The sequence below is a fragment of the Anoplolepis gracilipes genome, chromosome 9 (genome assembly GCF_047496725.1).
Source record: "Anoplolepis gracilipes chromosome 9, ASM4749672v1, whole genome shotgun sequence".
Taxonomy (NCBI): Eukaryota; Metazoa; Arthropoda; class Insecta; order Hymenoptera; family Formicidae; genus Anoplolepis; species Anoplolepis gracilipes.
Window position 1 is genome coordinate 1,891,912 of NC_132978.1, and position 19,939 is coordinate 1,911,850.

At 29.0% G+C, this 19,939-nt stretch overlaps 6 protein-coding genes across 13 annotated transcripts; 3 read left to right on the forward strand and 3 right to left on the reverse strand.

Annotated features, from left to right (window-relative positions):
* Positions 1-156: 156 nt before the first annotated feature.
* On the reverse strand, positions 157-5,755 carry LOC140669486 (FAD synthase). Of its 5 annotated transcripts, none has more exons than XM_072899377.1 (7): positions 5,578-5,755; positions 4,022-4,928; positions 2,264-2,424; positions 1,769-2,015; positions 1,114-1,549; positions 816-957; positions 157-722 (listed from the first exon to the last, which is right to left on the reverse strand). In XM_072899377.1, exons 2-7 carry the CDS (start codon positions 4,923-4,925, stop codon positions 297-299), a joined length of 2,316 nt encoding a protein of 771 aa, XP_072755478.1. In that variant the 5' UTR covers positions 4,926-4,928; positions 5,578-5,755; the 3' UTR covers positions 157-296. The 5 variants fall into 5 exon arrangements, with proteins under 5 accessions (XP_072755478.1, XP_072755475.1, XP_072755474.1 ...); XM_072899374.1 differs by having other exon boundaries at positions 1,114-1,567; positions 2,264-2,445; positions 4,809-4,928; positions 5,578-5,754; XM_072899373.1 differs by having other exon boundaries at positions 1,114-1,567; positions 2,264-2,445; positions 4,802-4,928; positions 5,578-5,754.
* Tub (interleukin 1 receptor associated kinase 4 tube) lies at positions 3,357-7,681 on the forward strand. Its single transcript, XM_072899384.1, has 4 exons — positions 3,357-3,898; positions 5,895-6,143; positions 6,264-6,433; positions 6,976-7,681. The coding sequence occupies exons 2-4, from the start codon at positions 5,983-5,985 to the stop codon at positions 7,470-7,472; spliced, it is 828 nt and encodes a 275-aa protein (XP_072755485.1). The 5' UTR covers positions 3,357-3,898; positions 5,895-5,982; the 3' UTR covers positions 7,473-7,681.
* Positions 7,682-8,233: 552 nt separating this feature from the next.
* On the forward strand, positions 8,234-9,779 carry Rpl12 (ribosomal protein L12). The gene is made up of 4 exons (XM_072899396.1): positions 8,234-8,390; positions 8,505-8,578; positions 8,663-9,055; positions 9,405-9,779. Exons 1-3 carry the CDS (start codon positions 8,354-8,356, stop codon positions 9,047-9,049), a joined length of 498 nt encoding a protein of 165 aa, XP_072755497.1. The 5' UTR covers positions 8,234-8,353; the 3' UTR covers positions 9,050-9,055; positions 9,405-9,779.
* On the reverse strand, positions 9,356-11,527 carry Der-1 (derlin 1). Its single transcript, XM_072899395.1, has 2 exons — positions 10,775-11,527; positions 9,356-10,655 (listed from the first exon to the last, which is right to left on the reverse strand). Exons 1-2 carry the CDS (start codon positions 11,211-11,213, stop codon positions 10,333-10,335), a joined length of 762 nt encoding a protein of 253 aa, XP_072755496.1. The 5' UTR covers positions 11,214-11,527; the 3' UTR covers positions 9,356-10,332.
* Positions 11,528-12,047: 520 nt separating this feature from the next.
* L(1)g0320 (signal sequence receptor subunit 1 l(1)G0320) lies at positions 12,048-15,024 on the reverse strand. The gene is made up of 5 exons (XM_072899342.1): positions 14,775-15,024; positions 14,068-14,244; positions 13,715-13,974; positions 13,090-13,357; positions 12,048-12,642 (listed from the first exon to the last, which is right to left on the reverse strand). Exons 1-5 carry the CDS (start codon positions 14,836-14,838, stop codon positions 12,569-12,571), a joined length of 843 nt encoding a protein of 280 aa, XP_072755443.1. The 5' UTR covers positions 14,839-15,024; the 3' UTR covers positions 12,048-12,568.
* A 354-nt stretch (positions 15,025-15,378) lies between these two features.
* Pick1 (protein interacting with PRKCA 1) lies at positions 15,379-18,938 on the forward strand. 4 transcript variants are annotated; one of them, XM_072899338.1, is made up of 7 exons: positions 15,379-15,525; positions 15,721-15,785; positions 15,918-16,064; positions 16,196-16,255; positions 17,284-17,602; positions 17,696-17,891; positions 17,962-18,938. In XM_072899338.1, the coding sequence occupies exons 2-7, from the start codon at positions 15,730-15,732 to the stop codon at positions 18,657-18,659; spliced, it is 1,476 nt and encodes a 491-aa protein (XP_072755439.1). In that variant the 5' UTR covers positions 15,379-15,525; positions 15,721-15,729; the 3' UTR covers positions 18,660-18,938. The 4 variants fall into 4 exon arrangements, with proteins under 4 accessions (XP_072755439.1, XP_072755440.1, XP_072755441.1 ...); XM_072899339.1 differs by lacking the exon at positions 16,196-16,255; XM_072899340.1 differs by lacking the exon at positions 15,918-16,064.
* The last annotated feature ends 1,001 nt before the right edge of the window (positions 18,939-19,939 follow it).

A 19,939-nucleotide genomic window follows, 5' to 3' on the forward strand; every position in this document is an offset into this window, starting at 1 on the left:
ATCCGTCATTGAGTTCAAATAATATTAAAAAGTTTAATCTATTTTTACTTGCAGAGGATAATATGCCCATACTGCAATTAATATAATTGTAAGAATAAAATTTAATTTATAAGAAAATATTTAATATTAATAATTATTGCAAAATAATTACCAATATATTATTATATATTAACAATTAATATATTAAAAATAATCATTAATATTAGTCAATTAAATACATATGCATAGAAATATATGCATATGGAATTTATAATTTTTAAAATTTATACTAAAATTTATGCTAAATTCACGTTTTATTATATTCTGCCTTCTCTTTCGGCAGATTTATCGAGCAAAGCATATGCTGGTAAATAAGATGACGGATTGTTAGGATCTTTTAACAACGGATTTCGTGTCGTGGTACTTTTGCTACCGATACTCGTGTATCCTTGATCGTAGAGCGAGCAATAAGGGATGTTATGTTTTAGTATGAATGTCCATACTTGACTGTACGACCAGTGCAAGATAGGATTAACACGCATTAATTGTGCCCAGTCCGAGTCAGTGGGCGCAAATGGCTGCAGATTTTCAGAACCCGGGTCACCTTTCCTCATTCCCATAAGACTTGCTTTCAAATTGCATCTCTCTTCCAATAATGCGGACAACGCGGATTGTATCGGCCGTTGCTTTCGTACTATTTCCAGACCATAATACTGAGAAGCTGATTCCACGAACGTTTCCAACTATTACATATAATTTTATTATATATAATTTCAATATGGTATATAAAAATACTTTAATTATATGTTACATTATTTAATCATTAATGCTCTTACCTCTGGAAAGGAATCGGCAGTTACGTATAAACATAATAAGGGCGAAATATTACGTAACTTGGCGATGGTAGCAGCTAAATGTAAGACTACTGTACAATCTTTACCACCATTAAAACTAATGAATACTTCATCTGAATTATATCTATAAAACATATACATATTTTAATAAACAGGATACCAGAACATATATATACATAATAATTCAAGATATGTGTTTGTATATATGTGCACATATAAAAGACAAATTCATTGATTGAAAATGTTGATATAGTTTTTCATTATTTATTTATGTGTATACCTATTGTAGCATTCATTTAATATATCTAAGGCACATTTAACATGCGCTTCATTTTTACTATCTTCCAGAATAGTATTCATTTGAAAACGACCGAATCCATGTTTTAGATTCATAATCTTTTGTATAGGCAAATAATACAAAAATTCTTCTTTCGCCTCCACAGTTTTTTCCTTAGATCCCTCCAAAGTAATTCTTGTAAAAGTTTGTGGTTCTGATTGCGGATAACTACCAATTTTCACTTTGCCATTCCATCGTTTTGATTGTTTATCCAAAATATTTACTATTGCTAGTTCATCTAATTCAATATCTATATGTTCATAATGTAGTGGCATGCATCCTCTCAGTCGAGATATTATTACATCTGCAGCAGCTTCGAAGTACTTTGGCGAACCAGGCAATACATATACATTTTTCACACTTATCACCGGGAAAATTTCTGAAAATTTCAATATCTCTATATCATGTATTAATATAGCATATAATATTTTGATGATAAAACATTAAATAATTTTTTCAAACATTCTTTTGTGCGGTTATAATTTTTACTCATATAAAAATTTAAATGAAATAAAATATATTATACGTGTATACCAAATATGTGAATATATGTATATGATAAAAATAAAATAAATTTTGAATAAAAATATGTACACACTTGTAGAATTAATGTTGATAATTTCACAAGAACTAGGAGCAATAGCAAGTCGTTTTATTTCATGCTGCCCAGGAATTAATCGACTATATATATCAAACAACTCCTGATGAAATTCGAGTTTTAATTCAAAAGCCTTTGCTACAGCTTCGTAAGTTACGTCATCATGAGTAGGCCCAACACCACCGGATGTAAATACAGCAGAATATTGTTTTGAAGCACTATTGATTTCTTTAGCAATGTCATACACCTAGAAACACCATTAAATATTAATATCATTATCATTATGTATGTACGAGATAATTAAAGGTATTATATTTGTTATATGAAATTATGACAATTAAAAAAATGTTTTTTAATTTTTTAATATTGTTAAAGAATAAAATATGATTGATATCTATTAATAAATATTTTTATATATAATATCCATTGTACTTGTTAAGAATATTTATCTTTTATGTTTGTATACAGCAATAATGATGATAAGATAATACATACAACATCAGGGACCACTATAACTTTCTGTAGTCTTACTCCAGCAGCAGTTAAATTTCTTGCCAGATATGATGTATTGGTATCAACTATTTGTCCGCGTAAAATTTCGTCTCCTATAGTTATCAAACACACTGTACAAGGACGACATATCCGTTGCGACATATCCTTCTAAATTCTGCCGTTCACTGAGTAAAACGAAAAAGAATAATAAAGCCAGAAATAACTCTTTTTTGTACCAACAATAAATAATATGCAATCTACAGTTTCTCTTTACTATGCATGACGTACAATATTATGATTTATGATTTTTACTTTATCTGTATCTTATCTAGTATATGATACATTTTTAACAAGTTAAACTAAATCATTAGATATTTGTCTAGTAGTGAAAAAAGGTAGGGAAGTCAAATAATAAGTGACATAACTTTTTGATATTTATTGTTATAAAAATTATATAACAAAGTAAGAGAGAAAGAGAAAGAGAGAGAGAGAGAGAGATAGTAAAATATAATATTAATAAAGTATTATATCATTTTATGTTGTACATTTTTTAAATATACATGTAGTTGAAAATAGAAAAGTGAATTATACAATTTTATTTGAATTCGTCTATTTTTCCACTTTTTGTCACAGTTGCATCTGCTCTATCTTTAAAGCTGTTGCATTTGTTTGTGCTGGCGTTACTAGAGGTTTAGACACCAGAGGTTTTGTATTTTTTTTAATTGTTTTCTTTTCGGTAGTATTAAGTTTTGCTTTGGAATTAAATACATCCTTGCGCAATTCTTGTAATAGTTGATCCATCTTGGCTGTTTTATCCTTGTCTGATATCTTATTTCCTTTTGAATCAATCTGATTTTAAAACAAAAAAATTGTTTTTTTGTAAAACATTTTTAAGTCATATTTTATTATATTCTACATATTAGTCTCTTGCATGCATTTGACTCTTTTAAAATTTTTGTAAATCTTAATCAAATAGCGAATAATATTAATTTTTATTTCACTATTGCATTTTAGATAAGTTAAACTGGCGATTTTTGCTTTGACTTGGCTTTAAATATTTCCAAGAAATCATATGTAGATTGCAATTTCATAATAATTCTTTCATTTGTACATATATTAATTTTATTTTAATTTGTAATTATCCATCACACACTTACTTTCTTGGGATTAATAATTTTCTGTGCTTTAGCTTTTAGCTTGATACTGCGAGCTGTTGCCACTTTGAAAACATTTTTGTTTTTACGAATTTCCTTCTTCTTTCCCATTGTTTTCTGTAACATCAGTGTTACATCGTTAATTACAAGTAAACTGTTATATATAATTAGTCTTTTTTAAGTTTCTTCATTGCTGGCTCCTTGTCTTTAAGCATATTTTCTTTCAACAAAAATGATACTCGAACCATTTCTTTATTTGGTGAGACATCTCTAATATCCTGTATATCAACAATAGCATCAGTAGACAGTGTATAATTAAGCTTTTCTTCAACCAATAACCTTCCAAGCTTGCAAACATTGTCTGTTTTACTTGCTTTTACAAAACAATATACATGAAATGTAAGTGGTTTGAGGCAAACTTTTTCAAACTCCTCTTGGGTAAACCAATCAGGCAATATGTCTAAGAATTCAACAGCTGATGCAGGTAAGTTCATTATTATATGTTCAGAACCAGCTAAATCTTGAGCACGTCTTGACAAAATATCATCTTTAACAATATTTCTTAAAAAATCTCTGCCATCCATGTTAAAAGCTTTAAAATTATTTTTCAATTTGTTAAGAGTGGCATTATTTTTAAGCCACTTGTACGATTCAGGATTCAAGTCATTAGCAAATACTTGGATTTTTTTTCGTGCGGCAGGAATAGCGAAGGGTCCTACTCCTGCAAATACATCGTACAGGACATCCCCTTGTGTCATAAATGTTGTCATTCGTACATGTTCAGTAGACAAACGTGAATTCCAATAAACTTGGGCGAAATCAAACTGATATGTACAACCATGTTCTTTTGTAATTGTTATTGTGTCCTTTTCACCAGCTAGAATTTCCATAGCAAAATATCGAAACGTTGTATCAATTGTATTCATTTTATTTACTACTGTTCGTACATTTGGAGTCTTGTCAAGAAAAATTTGACCAATAATACTTTTGTACGGCAAATGTACATCACGTAAATTCAACTGCATAATATGTCCCACTAAAGTATACGCTGTGGGAATTTGAATATCCTCTGGTAGAATTGATTTTAATATCTCATCACGACGCCAATTATCGTACTTCATTGTAATGCTCATCAAATCAAAATGTTCATATTGATCTGCTAGCAATTTTCTGTCATTCTCAGTAATGTCTTCAAATTTTGTGACAATGTTTGGATTTAAATAAACAATAACTCCTTCGTTTGTTTTTTGAATTGGTTTAAAATTACATATCTTTAGCAAATATTTCTTCAAGATGTGCATAATTCTTGAGACAGTAGTGTTGCATAATTTTAATGTTGGTACATTCATAATTGTTGTAAATGCATCACGATCCAAGCATGTCATACCACGTACTGACACTGGAGGAACCAGCAAGGAAGTCATAGTTGTATAAAAGCAGTACTGATATTTCAAGCAGCTAGAATGCCATATTGCACTGATGGATCTGCCAACTGCCATATACAGGATCATGGACTGCACAACAGAAATGATTTGCAATAAGAACTGTTTTATATAATTTTCATTATTTGATAAACAATAAGAAATAGTAACAATATCATTTCCTAAATACATGCAGATTTATAAAGAAGAAAGTGAAAAATATAAACTGTGTACGTTGCTGTAATTTTATTAATGAATTGGCTTATATCACAGCTGTTAAATATTGTGTTAATTAAATTTAAGTTATTTGCCAATAATCAAAGAAACAAAAATATATATATTTTATATAATTCATTAATATATTTATTAATAACTAAACGCAATATTTATTAGTATATTTTAATTATTTAGATTTTTCTAAGTGTTTTCTGATCCTGTATATTGGCAAGAAATCTTTCTTTAGCTGCATTTTTTTTTACAACTTCTTTTTATCTTTTTTTTCTTTCAAACTATAAATTTTCACTCTAAAGATAAAACGTAAAAAGCTACAGCTAAAAAAAGAGCAGATCTAAGCTTGGCAATATTATCATGCGTCTAACATCTTTTTATTATTGTAATTATATTTTAATAAACATAACGTAAAAATCGCAACAAAAAATAAAAAGGATAGATTAAGTTGCAATTATTGAGACAAAAACAAGATATTAATAAAAAGAATATAAGCTGAAATATAATTCTTTACCTGATTTATAGAAAATCCAATGTCCAATACAGATATTTCATACAAATATTCAATGTTAATAACAATTAAAAATTAAATGTTACTCGAAAAGACAATTCGATATGTAATAAAAGCATAACCCTTCTTCTTGCACAAACATGTGTCTGTTCGTTTTGATTGCACCTTGCACCTTGCACCTTCTACATTTAGGTATTTTTGACACTAGACACACTGCACGCGATTGGTTATCAAATAAAAAAATTTTCAGGATTTTAGAAATTCTCTATTCAATAGCCAATGTGTAACTTTATTGAATCTAGTATTTTTGTTTTTGGTAGATTAGCAATCTTGAATCCAAAGCTTTGCGCTTCCACCGCAGAAGTCTTCAATTCGACCACCTGTCTGTTCGTGTGATTCCTGTCAAAAATGTCTTCTGAAGTGTGTTTGGATATGGAAATACGAAAATTAAGACCCGGCGAATTGTATACCTTAAGCAATATATTAAGTATTTCTGATTCATGGAAGAAACTAATGGCTATCGTGCCTAAACAAGAAAATGTACCTAAATTCAATAATGATCATATCAGGTAAGCAGGAAAATATTCTTTACATTAATTTTCATTGTAAAAGATGTTGTTACATTGTGAAAAAGGCAAGTATTACATTTTTTTGTAATATAATATAACTCAGAGTTTTTCATTATATAGCATAATTGAGCAAACAGCATACGGAGACAAACGCAATGCAGCTGAAGTATTTTTAGACGAATGGAGTACTATGGGAAAAAAAAGGCCAACAATAAGATTATTACTGGAACTTCTTATAAAAGCGGAATTATTTAGAGCAGCTGATTATGTAGCATGTGATATACTAAAACGTAAGATTATAATATAATTTTTTTTAAATATATTTAAAGTAGTAGTTAGTAGTTTTAAATTTAATCAATATGCAGAAAATGACTTGTTGATTTCAAAAGAGTGGTATATATGTATTTTTTAGTGTATAAAATATCAAAAGGTAATTAAAAGCTGTTGCTTGATACTATAAACTATATAACAATGTTCTTCAAGTTGAGAAAGTTTATTATACTGACCAAATAAATGTTAAGAAATTAAAGATTTTCTTATAAATACTTTTACATTTCTAATGAATCTTTTTATATAAATTGTTATTCAATTAAAATGTTAAAAATATATTGATTGTATTATAGTATTGAACACATTAATATAGCATATTTTAATTTTAACAATTATTTTATTTCTACAAGTTTCAACTTTTTCTAATATAAAGCAATAATTTTCATTATTATTTTACTATCATATTATCGTATATTTTACTATCAAGTTGTGTTAAAATTTTAAAATGAAACTTATTTTGTACATTTATTCCAGAAATTCTTATTGCTTTTTAATTTTACAGGGGAAAGACCAAAAAGGCCAGATTATGGTCCAGCTGCTTCTATCGATATAAGTGATGCAGCTATAAACAAATTATTAGGAAAGCAAATGCTTTCACAGGCTGTTACATCTGCCGATCCTGTGATAGTAGGATCAACTTTAGAACTGATTTCAGAAATTAATAGAATATATTCTGATAATGACACAAATAAAGCTGTCAATGAAAATGTATTGGATGCAGATAATGTGGATGTTGATAATTCTTCAAATTATCAAAAGTCTATAGAAGTTGCTGCTTCACTTGCAAGTGTCACATCAGATTTAATAAAATTTAGTGTCACAGATATTTGTAAAGAAGTGAACAAACATACAGAGCATACATCTGCTTCAACATCCAAATATAATCCTGCAGAGATTAAAAAAGAGAATCCAGAAAAACCATTAGATGTAACAGCACAATGCTATGAATATGAAGAAGTATCATCTCAAGAATTACCAGTATGTCTTAACCAATCCTAAATAATCTAGTGCTAAAATGCTGAATGGACACATTGGTTTTCATCCAATATTTTATATATTTAAAACAGTAATATTTAATATTGGCCTAATTTGTTAATAATGATTTTTATTGAAGGAATACTTATATGTGCAATATAAATTATGTAAATAATTTTTTTTAATTAGTAGACATTTCTCATAAAAGATAGATACAAAAATATAAATGTTATAATTTAATGAGGAATATATAAATATCATAAGGAAATTAAGTACCTTAAAAGAATTATAAATTAAATTTAAAAAAAATTATATATATATATATATACAATTTTATATACACAATATTTTTAAAATAAATAATTTTATATATTCTGTAATATATATCTAAACAGTTTATTTTTATCCTTTCCATGATTACGATATATTGTATGACTATTATATAATTTAACATTTTAAATTATTTATATTATAATTTATTCAGTTTATTTAACGTTATAGTTTAAAAATATTTGGTATATCAAGGAATAAATTATGCAGGTAACAACAATTTTTATCACAGAAAAATAATTTTGACCACCGATTTTTGAAAGAAAGCTAAAGCTCGTTTCAGAGATAAGTGATGCATTAAAAATTAAAGACTGGAACCAATCAGAATAAAAGGAATTAAAGTTTCTTTCTTCTGATTGGTCAATTTTTAATCTTTATCACTTGTGTTTCTGCGCATGCGCAAGATTTGTTCATCTAGTTACGCTGTTTTCCTTTCTTCTTGCTTGTTGCTTCCTGCCCACTTATTCTTTCTCGTGTGAGGGTTGTCGCGTGGAGACGTGTATTAATTTTGCAGTTCGTCGTAATCAGATTTCATCCGTGATTTTTCTTAAAAATCTTCAACAAAAACTGTAATCATGCCTCCTAAATTCGACCCAAATGAAATCAAGAAAGGTATTTTTTAAATATCTTTTTGCGCATACACACATGATTAAGATTTTTATAACCTTTATAATCGATATAAAAGCACTAATTGTTAATTAAATTGATTTTTTGTTTCTTGTACAGTATTTTTGCGATGTGTTGGTGGTGAAGTAGGAGCCACTTCGTCCCTTGCTCCAAAAATTGGTCCTCTTGGTTTGGTAAGTTTGGAAAAACTTAATTTTTTTAGAGTTTGCATAAGCAGTAATTTATTTCATATTTAATAAATTATTTTTACATTTCAGTCTCCCAAAAAAGTTGGTGATGACATCGCTAAGGCAACCAGTGATTGGAAAGGTCTAAAAATTACAGTTCAGTTGACCATTCAAAACAGACAAGCTACAATTTCAGTTGTACCTTCCGCGGCTTCTTTAATAATTAAAGCACTGAAAGAACCACCCAGAGATCGCAAAAGACAGAAGAATATCAAACATAGTGGCAATTTGACATTTGATGATATAGTTTCCATTGCCCGTGCTATGAGAACAAGATCGATGTCGCGAACACTTAGTGGCACTGTTAAAGAGATCTTAGGTACATGTCAGTCAGTTGGATGCACCGTGGAAGGCAGACCATCCCATGATCTCATAGATGATATTAACGCCGGAGAATTAGAAGTTCCTGAAGAATAATTTTTGGTAGGTATAGAGTCCTTAATTCACTCTTTTCATTTTTCACATGATAAAATATTGTTTGAATAATTTACTAGCATTTATCATAAATTATGTGATGATAACATGTGCTAATATAGAATTTTAAATTTTTTGATGTTTAACTTTTGATAAAATTATAATGGAAAGAGTTAACTTTGGACTCTTGGTAGGGGTTGGCATCCCATCCAACTTTCTAGCATTAATTTCATTGTTTGATGTCATTGTGTGCTAGGAAGCCACATTTTAGCCACTGAGGAGACAACCTCAATAAAAAATCATATAATCTCCATGATAATAAAAATGTGTTCTTATTATTGAATATCTTTTTTTACAGACAAACTTTTGTAAGGCGTGGAAATAAAGCATTATAAAAAAAAAGTTAAATGTATCATATTTCCTTTTTAGTTTATATGTATTAAATATATCCTATTCATTTATTTCATACATCAGTACATTAACATACACAATTTTAAATTAAGAAAGACTTGTTCCTCCAAGAATATAAATTTATAGATATATCTCTACAATACAGCAAACAAGACAAAAAAAGTTTGATTTATTTGTATTATTGTTCAGAATCAACTTTTAATAATTTATTAATAAGATCAAGGTACATATCAATTTTCTACATTTCATTAAGATGCTTCTTATAAAATTTATAAGACATATATTTTTAATTCTATATTTTCTATATTTTTTCTTTTATTACTAAATATGAAAATGTACAGAAAATAAATATATACAGATTTACTTTGATGAGAGCATACTATAGATTGTAATTAGTGGTCAGTTATGTACTGCAAAGAATGTAATATGTTGTGAAGAAATTAAACAATTTATAATTATCTTGTATTCATTTGTTAAAAGTATATTCACATAGGTGTAAGTATATATAAAGTTGTGAATATATATATTTATAGTTTTTATAACAAAATTTAAATCTCTAATTTTATATATTTTTCATATAATAAAAAATATAAGACCATAATAATAATATAAAAAAAGATTTATCTGAATCTTTCTATGTTTATATAGATAATAGTATGCATATATATTATTTATTAAATTACTTTAAAATGCATATATATTTTATAGTTTAATTATTCAAGTTATGTAATAGTTTACAAAAAGAGATACTCTTGGAAGAATCGGTAACACAGACATCAAGAAACCAGTATTGCTCTTGCATATGAACCATAAGTCAAAATGAATATATATTAAGATAGAAAATTTCTTGTGTTTCAATAAGTAAATTTTGTTAATTATTGACCCAATACATGACCTCTTCCCCAGTTATGACCCCCAAATATATTTCTTCCTTGAGCATTTTGTTCTCCTGCTGGCCTATATGTTGGTGCACTTCCAAACGATCGAACCCCACTTCTTTGAGGTGGGAAATAACTTTCAAGTATTTTTGGAGTGTTGAGTAATTCTGGGCCACCAAGTTCTTGGGGATACTTAAATTTCAAGAAGACATACAGATGTCCAACTAGAATGCCAAACAGCTCCATCATTCCACCGCCAGAAATGATCAAGTTAAATCCAAACAAAACCCATGGCAGATACATGGCTTTGAATCGTGTTCCTGTCAACAGATTTATTTACATAAGCTAATATATTTTAATTGCTAAATTCTTAAGGAATTATATCGATATTGCGATACAATTTATAAATAAATAATAGAATGAGAAAGGGCAAACGTACCAAACCAAAAGTTTACGATAGCATCCTTATTCAGTTGACACCATACATACAACACGCTGAGCACCATAGGATCCATGAGCAGGGAAAGATCACCGATAAGTCCGATGATAACGCAGCATATCCAATTGAATAGTAGAAGGAAGCAATAATCCGCGGGTTTACCATCGTATTCCCCGCGCTCTAACCTCAACGAATAATTGTACAAGAAGTAGCAGTTGACCAAGAAGTGAAAGCCCGAGACCGGATTGAGCGGATAGTAAAAGACGCTCGTGACCGCTCGCCAGATTTCGAAATTATTCAAAAATCGATCGGGCCACAGTATCATCGACTCCGGGCTCAGAAGTCCGAATCTGCCGAGTAATGTCAGGACCGCGGTACACAGTAACCAGTACCTCGTAAATATTGGCAGAGTGCTAAACCAGTCTCCCACATCTGACATTTTAACGTGTCCTTTAACGTCACCCTTACCGTTCCGGTACGACGTGTGACAGCTGATCGCGAAACACTGTCAGCGAAGTAATGACGTGTGATTGCACCGTCCGAGATATACGATGTCACGAGTCACGACAGATTTCTTAGGTTACGTGTACGTACGGCATACGTGCATATAGGTTATAAAACGCGAAAACATTACAGTCTACCAGAGTGTTCTCTAGATAATCTCGAAATCATAGATATGTAGATAAAGATAAAATAAAGATGGTCCTGTATTTTTGTCTAAAGCTGTGATCAAGACTGTGATGCTACGAATGCTTCCAAACATCATTCTATCTTTATTCTCATGGAATATATAATAAGGATAGAATGATAGATTTTGAAGCATTCGTAGCGCAATCCTAACCGCAGTTCTAATCTAAGATTATGAAGATTTTCATCTAGATATTCTAAAAATAATAATGCTTTTAAAAAGAAGAACAATTCCATGTGTTTACATTGATGTAAACTAAACTTGCTAAACATTATCTTGAATAATTTTAAGAAAATATTTTTTAAATCAGAGATGATATATATTTTGATACTCTAATGAAGTGGTCATTTCCTCTTGTTGATTATCTACTTTTATTCAGAAAAAAAATTGATATCTAAGCTTATGTACATGTGTTACATTTCAAATATAAAATAGTTCTACAATAAAAAAGAACAAATTTTAACATAAAATATATCTATAGTGAAAGAACTTATTTTTTTTAGATAAATTTATAAGTTGTTTGTACAAAATTGATTTTATTATTAAATGTTTACATATTGTTACAATAATTACAGAATTACAACTTTATTTGTATCACACGCACACATTTGTGGAAATAACGTATATAAAAAATGGGCAATTAATCAAACTCAAAGGAAATATAAATCTTGCTAAGTACAATAAAATTCTGTATGTAAATTTTGTGCAAACCAAATTATTGAGTATCATTATACCATTGTCTCTATAGAATATTAAACATATATATTATAGATAAATGTTTTGTAATATTACAGAATACAGCTAAATAACTTTTTCCATAATATTGCCCAATTAAACATATATCATTAGAAAATTACACACACATACACACACATACACACACACACACACATATATATATATATGTGTGTGTGTGTGTATGTGTATGTGTGTGTACATTTTGTATAACTATTGGAACTGAATATTTCTTATTTACTCAATTTGTTTCACTAGAATTTTGGAACCTTAAATTATTTTTAAAAAATTATTGCAATTATTTTGCGCAATGCAGATTCATCTATATCAATTTTAAATAATATACATATATAAATATTAATGTATAACATTCAGTCGTCGGAACCAGCTGTTCTCTTTGCTTTTCTTTGCCTTGGACTTTGCTTTGGAGTTCTAGGAGATTTATCTGAAAAAAAATTTAGGTTTTTGTATTCTGTAAACTCTGTATTTTATTTTAAAATAGTAACTTAATTAATATAGAAATTTATCATATTAACTAAGGACTTATAACAGTATTATAACAGTGATAACATTTTTATATATTTGTTTCTGACTTCATTTTTATATATTTTATACCTTTTTGATATTTAATAACAATTGGGAAAACAAAAAGCAATGTTAATTTGTATTGTTTACTTAAAAATTCTACTAATTTCCAAAATATCAGTTAAAACCATTAGATTACTATTGAGTGTAAAGTTTTATATATATACTTGTAGAAAATTATCTTTATACCATAGATAAAAATTCACATGAAAAATTTTATTAAAAACCTACTTGACTCTTATTTTAATTCAAATTGATATAAATAAATTATATATTAATTTATGCTTGCTATTAATTTATCACTTACTGATTCTATTGAGAGTCTCCTTTGGCAACCAATCGTAATCTACATTATTTGGATTAGATGTGCCCATTTCTACTGCTGTTTTACGAGTAGTAGAAGAACGTGACTTGCGTCCCAAAGATGATAACAACTGCTGACCTCCTACAAGGGCCAGTATAATGCATGCTGCGAGGAATACATAAAGGAAAACAGTTTCTCCATCGAGACCATCATCTATTTCTATAATTTGTACAGTTTCATTAAAGACTGCTTCATTGTATGAAATCCCATTCTGCAAAAGCATAATGTATTAATATCTTCAAATAATATATTCACAATTTAGTCTATTTGAATATTGAATATAGTATATTTAAATATACTATAAAAATAAGATGTTTTAAAGAGGTTTAAAGAGTATGCAGTATTTGATAAACTAAATACAAAATTATTAATTTAACATAGATTAAAATATTAATTCTGTCAATCAGAAGCAATTTTTAATTTTAATAATATAATGATTTTCTTGTAATATTCTATGAAAACGAAAAATTATATTTTTACAAAGTTTAGTATTACATTTCCTCTTTTAAATCATCTTTTTTATGCTCTGTACGTATAACATGTTATATATATATAAATTCATACATACTGTATCTCTATAATTCAAATTAACATTCAATCCAAATGGTCTCCCAGCAAAACTTTCAGATGGTATGAAGGAATAAGCTAAGGTAGCTTCGTGCTTAGGTTTCACAACCTTGTTAAATGTAAATGTTGAAAAATTTTGAATATAAAAATTGAAGTCCATTGCATAACGGAAAGAGGCATCCAGCGATTCCAAAACAAAATCATTTTCACCCTTATTAATAAAACCCACAAGAAATTCTACTATATTTCCAGCTGGTAATTCTGTGAAATTCACAATCTATTTTAGTATCATAAAATATTACGTGATAATCTAAATAAAAATAATTAAAAGGAAGAAATATAATAAAAATGTACCAAGAGTAGAAAGCATGTTGTAAACAGGTTTTGTAAAAAGTATTGTTGTATCAGCGTCAGCTGAGGCATTACTAGTTTCTTCTACTGTTTCTTCATCTGTTATTATACTGCCTTCTTCACCTTCTACATCAACAATGTCATCAATATTCTCATCTTCTTCAGCATAGACGCCATACCCTATAAATATAAAATTAAATATAAAAATTTGTTAAATTTTTTAATGCAAGATTTGACAAAATTTTTGAGAAACATTTAAATATTATACACAGAAAGCAACAATAATAGTAATTACAGTTTTATATTATAATTTTTGCAATTAGTAACTTTTAGATTTATGAAATATATCTTATGAACAGATGTTTATGTTAGTATATTGTACAAATGAATAAATACATATATATATTTATATTTATAAAAAATTGTATAAAACCTTAACATAAAATATCCGAATTTCCTAGTTTGTTACAAAAATATCCTTCTATTTACAAGTGTTTTACAGAATTACATATTTAATCGTGCGCTTTGTAAAAATTGGCATAACAACAGCTGGAGTTTTTGAAATATTGAAAAATTTCGTTTAATCATTCGTTCGAAACAATTTTATTGATTAAACCGTCACATACGCGAGAAAAGAATGCTTATCGAGCAGTAATATATCTCTGTGTATAACCATAAAATGCACGAGTAAGTCGTTAATCGCGTATTACCTGTGTTGATTGTGAATACAATCGCCGAAACGGCGAAAAATAGAAAAATCCTAAATCCTTTCATTTTACTCCACCGCTCGGCAGACGCACTTTCTGTTAAGAATCCTAATTTATTTGATCTCACATCCACTCGCTACGATGCCGTTCGTCCTACAACGCGACGTTGCCTCGGCATAATGTCACGGCTACCATCACCAGCATCGCGCCGCGTGTCTACGTGGAGGGTCAGCAGGATAGTCGTCAGTCGTCAATTCGTCAACGTGGAACGTGGAACACGAACGCAACGCATACCGCGGCCACGGAGCACGCAAGATAAGAAATCCTTAAGCCCGTATCAGACTACACATTTGAAAATTGAAGATTGAAGATTAAAGATTGAATGTTGACCAATCAGGACAAAGAAATTTTAGTTCCTTTTGTTCTGATTAGTCAAACTCTAATCTTTTAATCTTCATTTTAATTTGCAATACCAAGACGACTATTGAAGATTAGAATTTGACTAATCAGAATAAAAGGAGCTAAAATTTCTTTATCCTGATTGGTCAAATTTCAGTTTTCATTTACGACATAGTTTATATCATCTATATATACTTATTACGTTTACGTCTCAATCTTTGAGATGGACGTGAATGACAGAAATTGACAGATAGGATGTTTGTCTCAATTGATATATATCTATATATACATATTGTCTTTTATTGTATCAAGATTTAAATTTGTACTATATCATCTTTGATTTTTCAATCTAAATGTAAAGTCATTATGCCTCGTTACGTCTCTTTCTCTAGTATATCAATAATAATTTTCACAAAATACTATTGTCAAATAACATTGTTGTCAAAATATGTTTGATTCTGAATTTATGTTAAACAGTCACAAATCAAATAAAAGTCACAAAAAGAACAAAGATTAGATAATATATAAATAACGAGTGCTAATATTACAGATTGCAAATATGACGGGCCTGGGAATGGACTTCGAAGACGACTTCTTCTTCGAGGAGGATAAAATGTTGGTTATGAAAAATTGCGGACATTGATTTTTATTTAGCTGTAATTTGTCACGCCGCATTACAGTTTTAATGTGCTTTCTTTCCTGGTCATAATATGCATGCCTGAATGCCACGGTGCGGTGGAAACACAGTTTGATAAACGATTCAACCTTATCCACGAATAGTAGCAGTCTTCAAAATTCAAGTGGATCAACTTTGGATAAAGTTTCTATTGCTCTTACCACCGTACCATCGGCTAGCATCGAATTGCACCAACTAGCTATGATGGAAGATCGCATGTACGCACTTATATTTTTATGTCACAGTTCTTATTTTGTTTTTTTACTTCTTTTGGCTTCACGCGCACCTCTTTTCGTACAAAATTTCAATTTTTTCCTTCTGTATTGTCGCTTATCAAATTGGGATTTAGACCAGACATAGAACTGGTCGAACAAGATCAATGTATGCAGCAGAAGCCTGTCAACCAGATGTAAGTTTTTTTCAAGCATTTTTGTTATCAAAGATATTTATAACACATCGAGTTATAATTTATATAATATTGAAAATAATTTTTAGTATGAAAAAACTTAGAATATAATAGGGTGAACAAGAGCAGTTTAGTTTTTCTTAAAAACAGTACTTATGGAATTTCAAATAGTACTATCATTTATAATTTTTCTTAGATAAAAAATATAAGCTTATACAAGTTTTATATTTATGATATAAATATTGCTTTTCATACAAATATATAATTGCTTAGCTGTTCTTGATAATTCTACTTTTTTGTTCTTATGATATTTTATTTAAAAAAAGAAAAAATACATAAAAGTAAAATTCTTTCTGAGTAAAATATTTTCGATGAGTAGGTTGTGGGAGCTTTTTCTAGCTGCTTTATTTCTTAATATAATTTTGGCTCTTTTAATTTTAATTCATTGTTTTATATATATATATATATATATATATATATATATATATATATATATATGTGTGTGTGTGTGTATGTATGTATGTATGTATGTATGTATGAATGAATGTATGAATATATGTATGTATGTATGTATGTATGTATTGTACATTGTAATTATGGTTAGATGTATATTATTATTTGCACGTGTATATAGAGAGAAGCTACTATTATTTGAAATTTAATTTAGACAATATATGTCAAGTAATTTTTGTGCATATAAACATTATTTTTATAATATGTAAGAAGAAAAAAAAGGAGAAACTTATATATATATATATATATATATATATATATAACGCTATAATATGCTACACATAGACTTTTATTGTGTCATATATTTATTTGAATTTTTATATCGAAATAATCTTTCTTTAGTATGCATTTTGCAAGCTTTGTAAAATTCAACTTTGTATTTGCATTTTGTGATTTATTTGAGAAATTTAGCTGTATATGTGTATATGTATTTACATTTATTGAAAACTTTATTATATCACATACATATTATATCATAAAATTTATTGTATTATACATATATATTTTTTTTCTAATAGGGGTATGACAATTACATCCGGGAATGTTATGATACAGAAGGACTCCAGTAATCTTATCGGTATAAGCATCGGCGGTGGTGCGCCACTTTGTCCATGTCTGTACATTGTACAAATCTTTGACAATACGCCCGTCGCTTTAGACGGTACTCTTCAAGCGGGTGACGAGCTCGTGGCGGTGAATGGAGCATCAGTGAGGGGGAAAACTAAAGTGGAGGTGGCAAAAATGATACAATCCTGCGATTCGCAGGTCAGCATCAATTACAATAAATTACACGCCGATCCGAAACAAGGTCGCACGCTTGACATCGCTCTCAAAAAAGCAAGTATATGCTGGCGATATGATGCTTTAATATAATGTTTATCCTATTGAAATAGCATAATTAAATTAAAATTTAAATTTTCGATTTTATAGGTGAAACATAGACTAGTCGAAGGTATGGGAAGTACTACAGCTGACGCGCTTGGACTGTCGCGAGCCATTCTCTGCAACGATGCCCTTGTCCAAAGATTGATGGCGTTGAAACGTACAGAAAATTTCTATAGAGGTCTAGTTACGCATGCCAAAGCTACGTTACACGCTTTCTTCGATCTGACACAGATCTACAAAGGTATTTTCCAATTAAATATGGAAAGTCGCACATGTAAAATTATATACTCATCTTCTGTTGTATTCTTCAGTATTCGGAGACGCGTTCGCTGCTATTGGAGTGCGAGAACCGCAACCACGAGCCAGTGAAGCTTTTAGACAATTTGGCGAGCAGCACAGGCAAATGGAAAAGTTTGGTGTGACGATGTTGAAGACCTTGAAACCAATTTTGAGCGATCTGGGAACGTACCTTAACAAGGCCATACCGGACACACGGTTGACCATCAGCAAATATGCCGACGCGAAATTTGAATATCTGTCCTACTGTCTGAAAGTAAAGGAACTGGACGATGAAGAACAGAGTTGCGCTGCTCTGCAAGAACCCCTCTATCGCGTGGAAACGGGTAATTACGAGTATCGGTTGGTACTGCGATGTCGACAAGAAGCCCGCGCGAGGTTCGCAAAGCTGCGTTCCGACGTATTAGTAAAACTCGAATTGTTAGACAATAAGCATGTTCAAGATGTTGTGTGGCAGCTACACAAGTTTGCAGCCGGTTTAGCCAAGTATTACGCTAACACGCGAGACCTGCTGTCGACGGTGACGCTTTTCCCAGTCGAGGTCGATCTATCGCATTCCGCGTTTCAGTATAAATCCATCGGACCGCAAACACTGACAGATTCAAGTGAGGATATTGAAGAGTACGAACCGGAAGATAAGCAACGCAATATAAACGAGGAACTTCTTATCGATACATCAAGTTTCCCTCCAGAACCAACCGATAATACATAGCGGCACTTATTACTGAATTTTTAAAAAAATTCCATAAGTTGAATAAAATGATTTTTATATAACAATCGACAATGTATACATAAAAGTTTCTGAATTTAATTCAAATTGTTATATATCATGTTGCATGAATGATGTATACTTGTATACATATTCCTTAAAAATTGTGATGAGTATAGGATTCTTTAATTTTCCATTACATTCTGCATTATCATTAAATGCAATAACTACATTTAATATTTTTGCATTTATTTGTTATGTACAGTACGATAGAATATAATTATTTTCACCCATATATTACAATTTGCAAATGCAAATTTTGTTTTTGAATGTTTTATTATCTTTATATCTTCTAAGGTATATTAGCAAATATTTAATTTGTTACCAAATCTTGTCTTCTAACTCAAGTTGAAGTAGTATTTATTTCAGATATAAAGTAGTATTAATTATATCTCTTAATTATATGTATAAATCTTTATAATATAATAACAATTTGTAAAATAAGCTATAGATAATATATAAGATGGAATATACAAGTGTGTGATATCACTAATGATTTACACAAATAAAATATACTACCAAAGCTATTATTTGTGACAAATATGAAGCATGTACTTTTTTGTCACCTAGTCTTGTATAAAATTGTTTTACTAACAAGAGTAAGATGTACATATATAAATGAAATAATAATCTCTATATAATATATATAACATAGACTTTTTTTCATTGTAATTAATATAATTGAATGATAAACACAAAAATAGCAAATGTAAATGCAATGCATATTATATAATTAGTTCTTTATATAGAATTATTACTAATTAATATTTGAAAATTTAAAAGTAAGCTGTATAGGCTACATATTTGATACAAAAGTTTATGATTTTGGAATTAAAGATCTTTTTTTCTAAATTTTAAGCCTAGAAAATACAAAAAAAAGGATAATAAAATATTATATTTTATTCAATTTTATAAAAATAATCTTTGCATTCGAATTTTAATTTCGAGCTAAGATATATATTATTATTTAATATCAAAAATTAAAAAATAATAAGTGATCATTTTTGCAAACTTTTTTAATAAAAATTTTTAGTTTTATTTAAATAAAAAAAATTTCTTTTAACGTTTTATATGATAAATTAATGATAGCCATGACATATATTTTTTTTTAATTCTAATACTAATATAGGTATGTTTCATATTTTAATGTTGCAGTTGCGTACGCGCATGCGCTTCGCTTGATGCGTGTGCGCATTAAATGTAGCGCCTATAGTCACGTGACA

What these genes read in the sequence shown, in the direction of transcription:
- LOC140669486 (XM_072899377.1), bottom strand. Translation starts at nt 4,925, where the DNA reads ATGATCCTGTATATGGCAGTTGGCAGATCCATCAGTGCAATATGGCAT. An exon ending in TTAAATGAATGCTACAATAG is followed by an intron (nt 958 to 1,113) that starts GTATACACATAA and finishes TATGTTTTATAG; the next exon opens with ATATAATTCAGATGAAGTAT. An exon ending in CTGCCGATTCCTTTCCAGAG is followed by an intron (nt 723 to 815) that starts GTAAGAGCATTA and finishes TATATGTAATAG; the next exon opens with TTGGAAACGTTCGTGGAATC.
- Tub (XM_072899384.1), top strand. Translation starts at nt 5,983, where the DNA reads ATGTCTTCTGAAGTGTGTTTGGATATGGAAATACGAAAATTAAGACCC. An exon ending in TTCAATAATGATCATATCAG is followed by an intron (nt 6,144 to 6,263) that starts GTAAGCAGGAAA and finishes TTCATTATATAG; the next exon opens with CATAATTGAGCAAACAGCAT. An exon ending in AGCATGTGATATACTAAAAC is followed by an intron (nt 6,434 to 6,975) that starts GTAAGATTATAA and finishes TTAATTTTACAG; the next exon opens with GGGAAAGACCAAAAAGGCCA.
- Rpl12 (XM_072899396.1), top strand. Translation starts at nt 8,354, where the DNA reads ATGCCTCCTAAATTCGACCCAAATGAAATCAAGAAAG. An exon ending in CCCAAATGAAATCAAGAAAG is followed by an intron (nt 8,391 to 8,504) that starts GTATTTTTTAAA and finishes TTTCTTGTACAG; the next exon opens with TATTTTTGCGATGTGTTGGT. An exon ending in AAATTGGTCCTCTTGGTTTG is followed by an intron (nt 8,579 to 8,662) that starts GTAAGTTTGGAA and finishes TTTACATTTCAG; the next exon opens with TCTCCCAAAAAAGTTGGTGA.
- Der-1 (XM_072899395.1), bottom strand. Translation starts at nt 11,213, where the DNA reads ATGTCAGATGTGGGAGACTGGTTTAGCACTCTGCCAATATTTACGAGG. An exon ending in TATCGTAAACTTTTGGTTTG is followed by an intron (nt 10,656 to 10,774) that starts GTACGTTTGCCC and finishes ATCTGTTGACAG; the next exon opens with GAACACGATTCAAAGCCATG.
- Pick1 (XM_072899338.1), top strand. Translation starts at nt 15,730, where the DNA reads ATGACGGGCCTGGGAATGGACTTCGAAGACGACTTCTTCTTCGAGGAG. An exon ending in TTCTTCGAGGAGGATAAAAT is followed by an intron (nt 15,786 to 15,917) that starts GTTGGTTATGAA and finishes GTGGAAACACAG; the next exon opens with TTTGATAAACGATTCAACCT. An exon ending in TTGACATCGCTCTCAAAAAA is followed by an intron (nt 17,603 to 17,695) that starts GCAAGTATATGC and finishes TCGATTTTATAG; the next exon opens with GTGAAACATAGACTAGTCGA.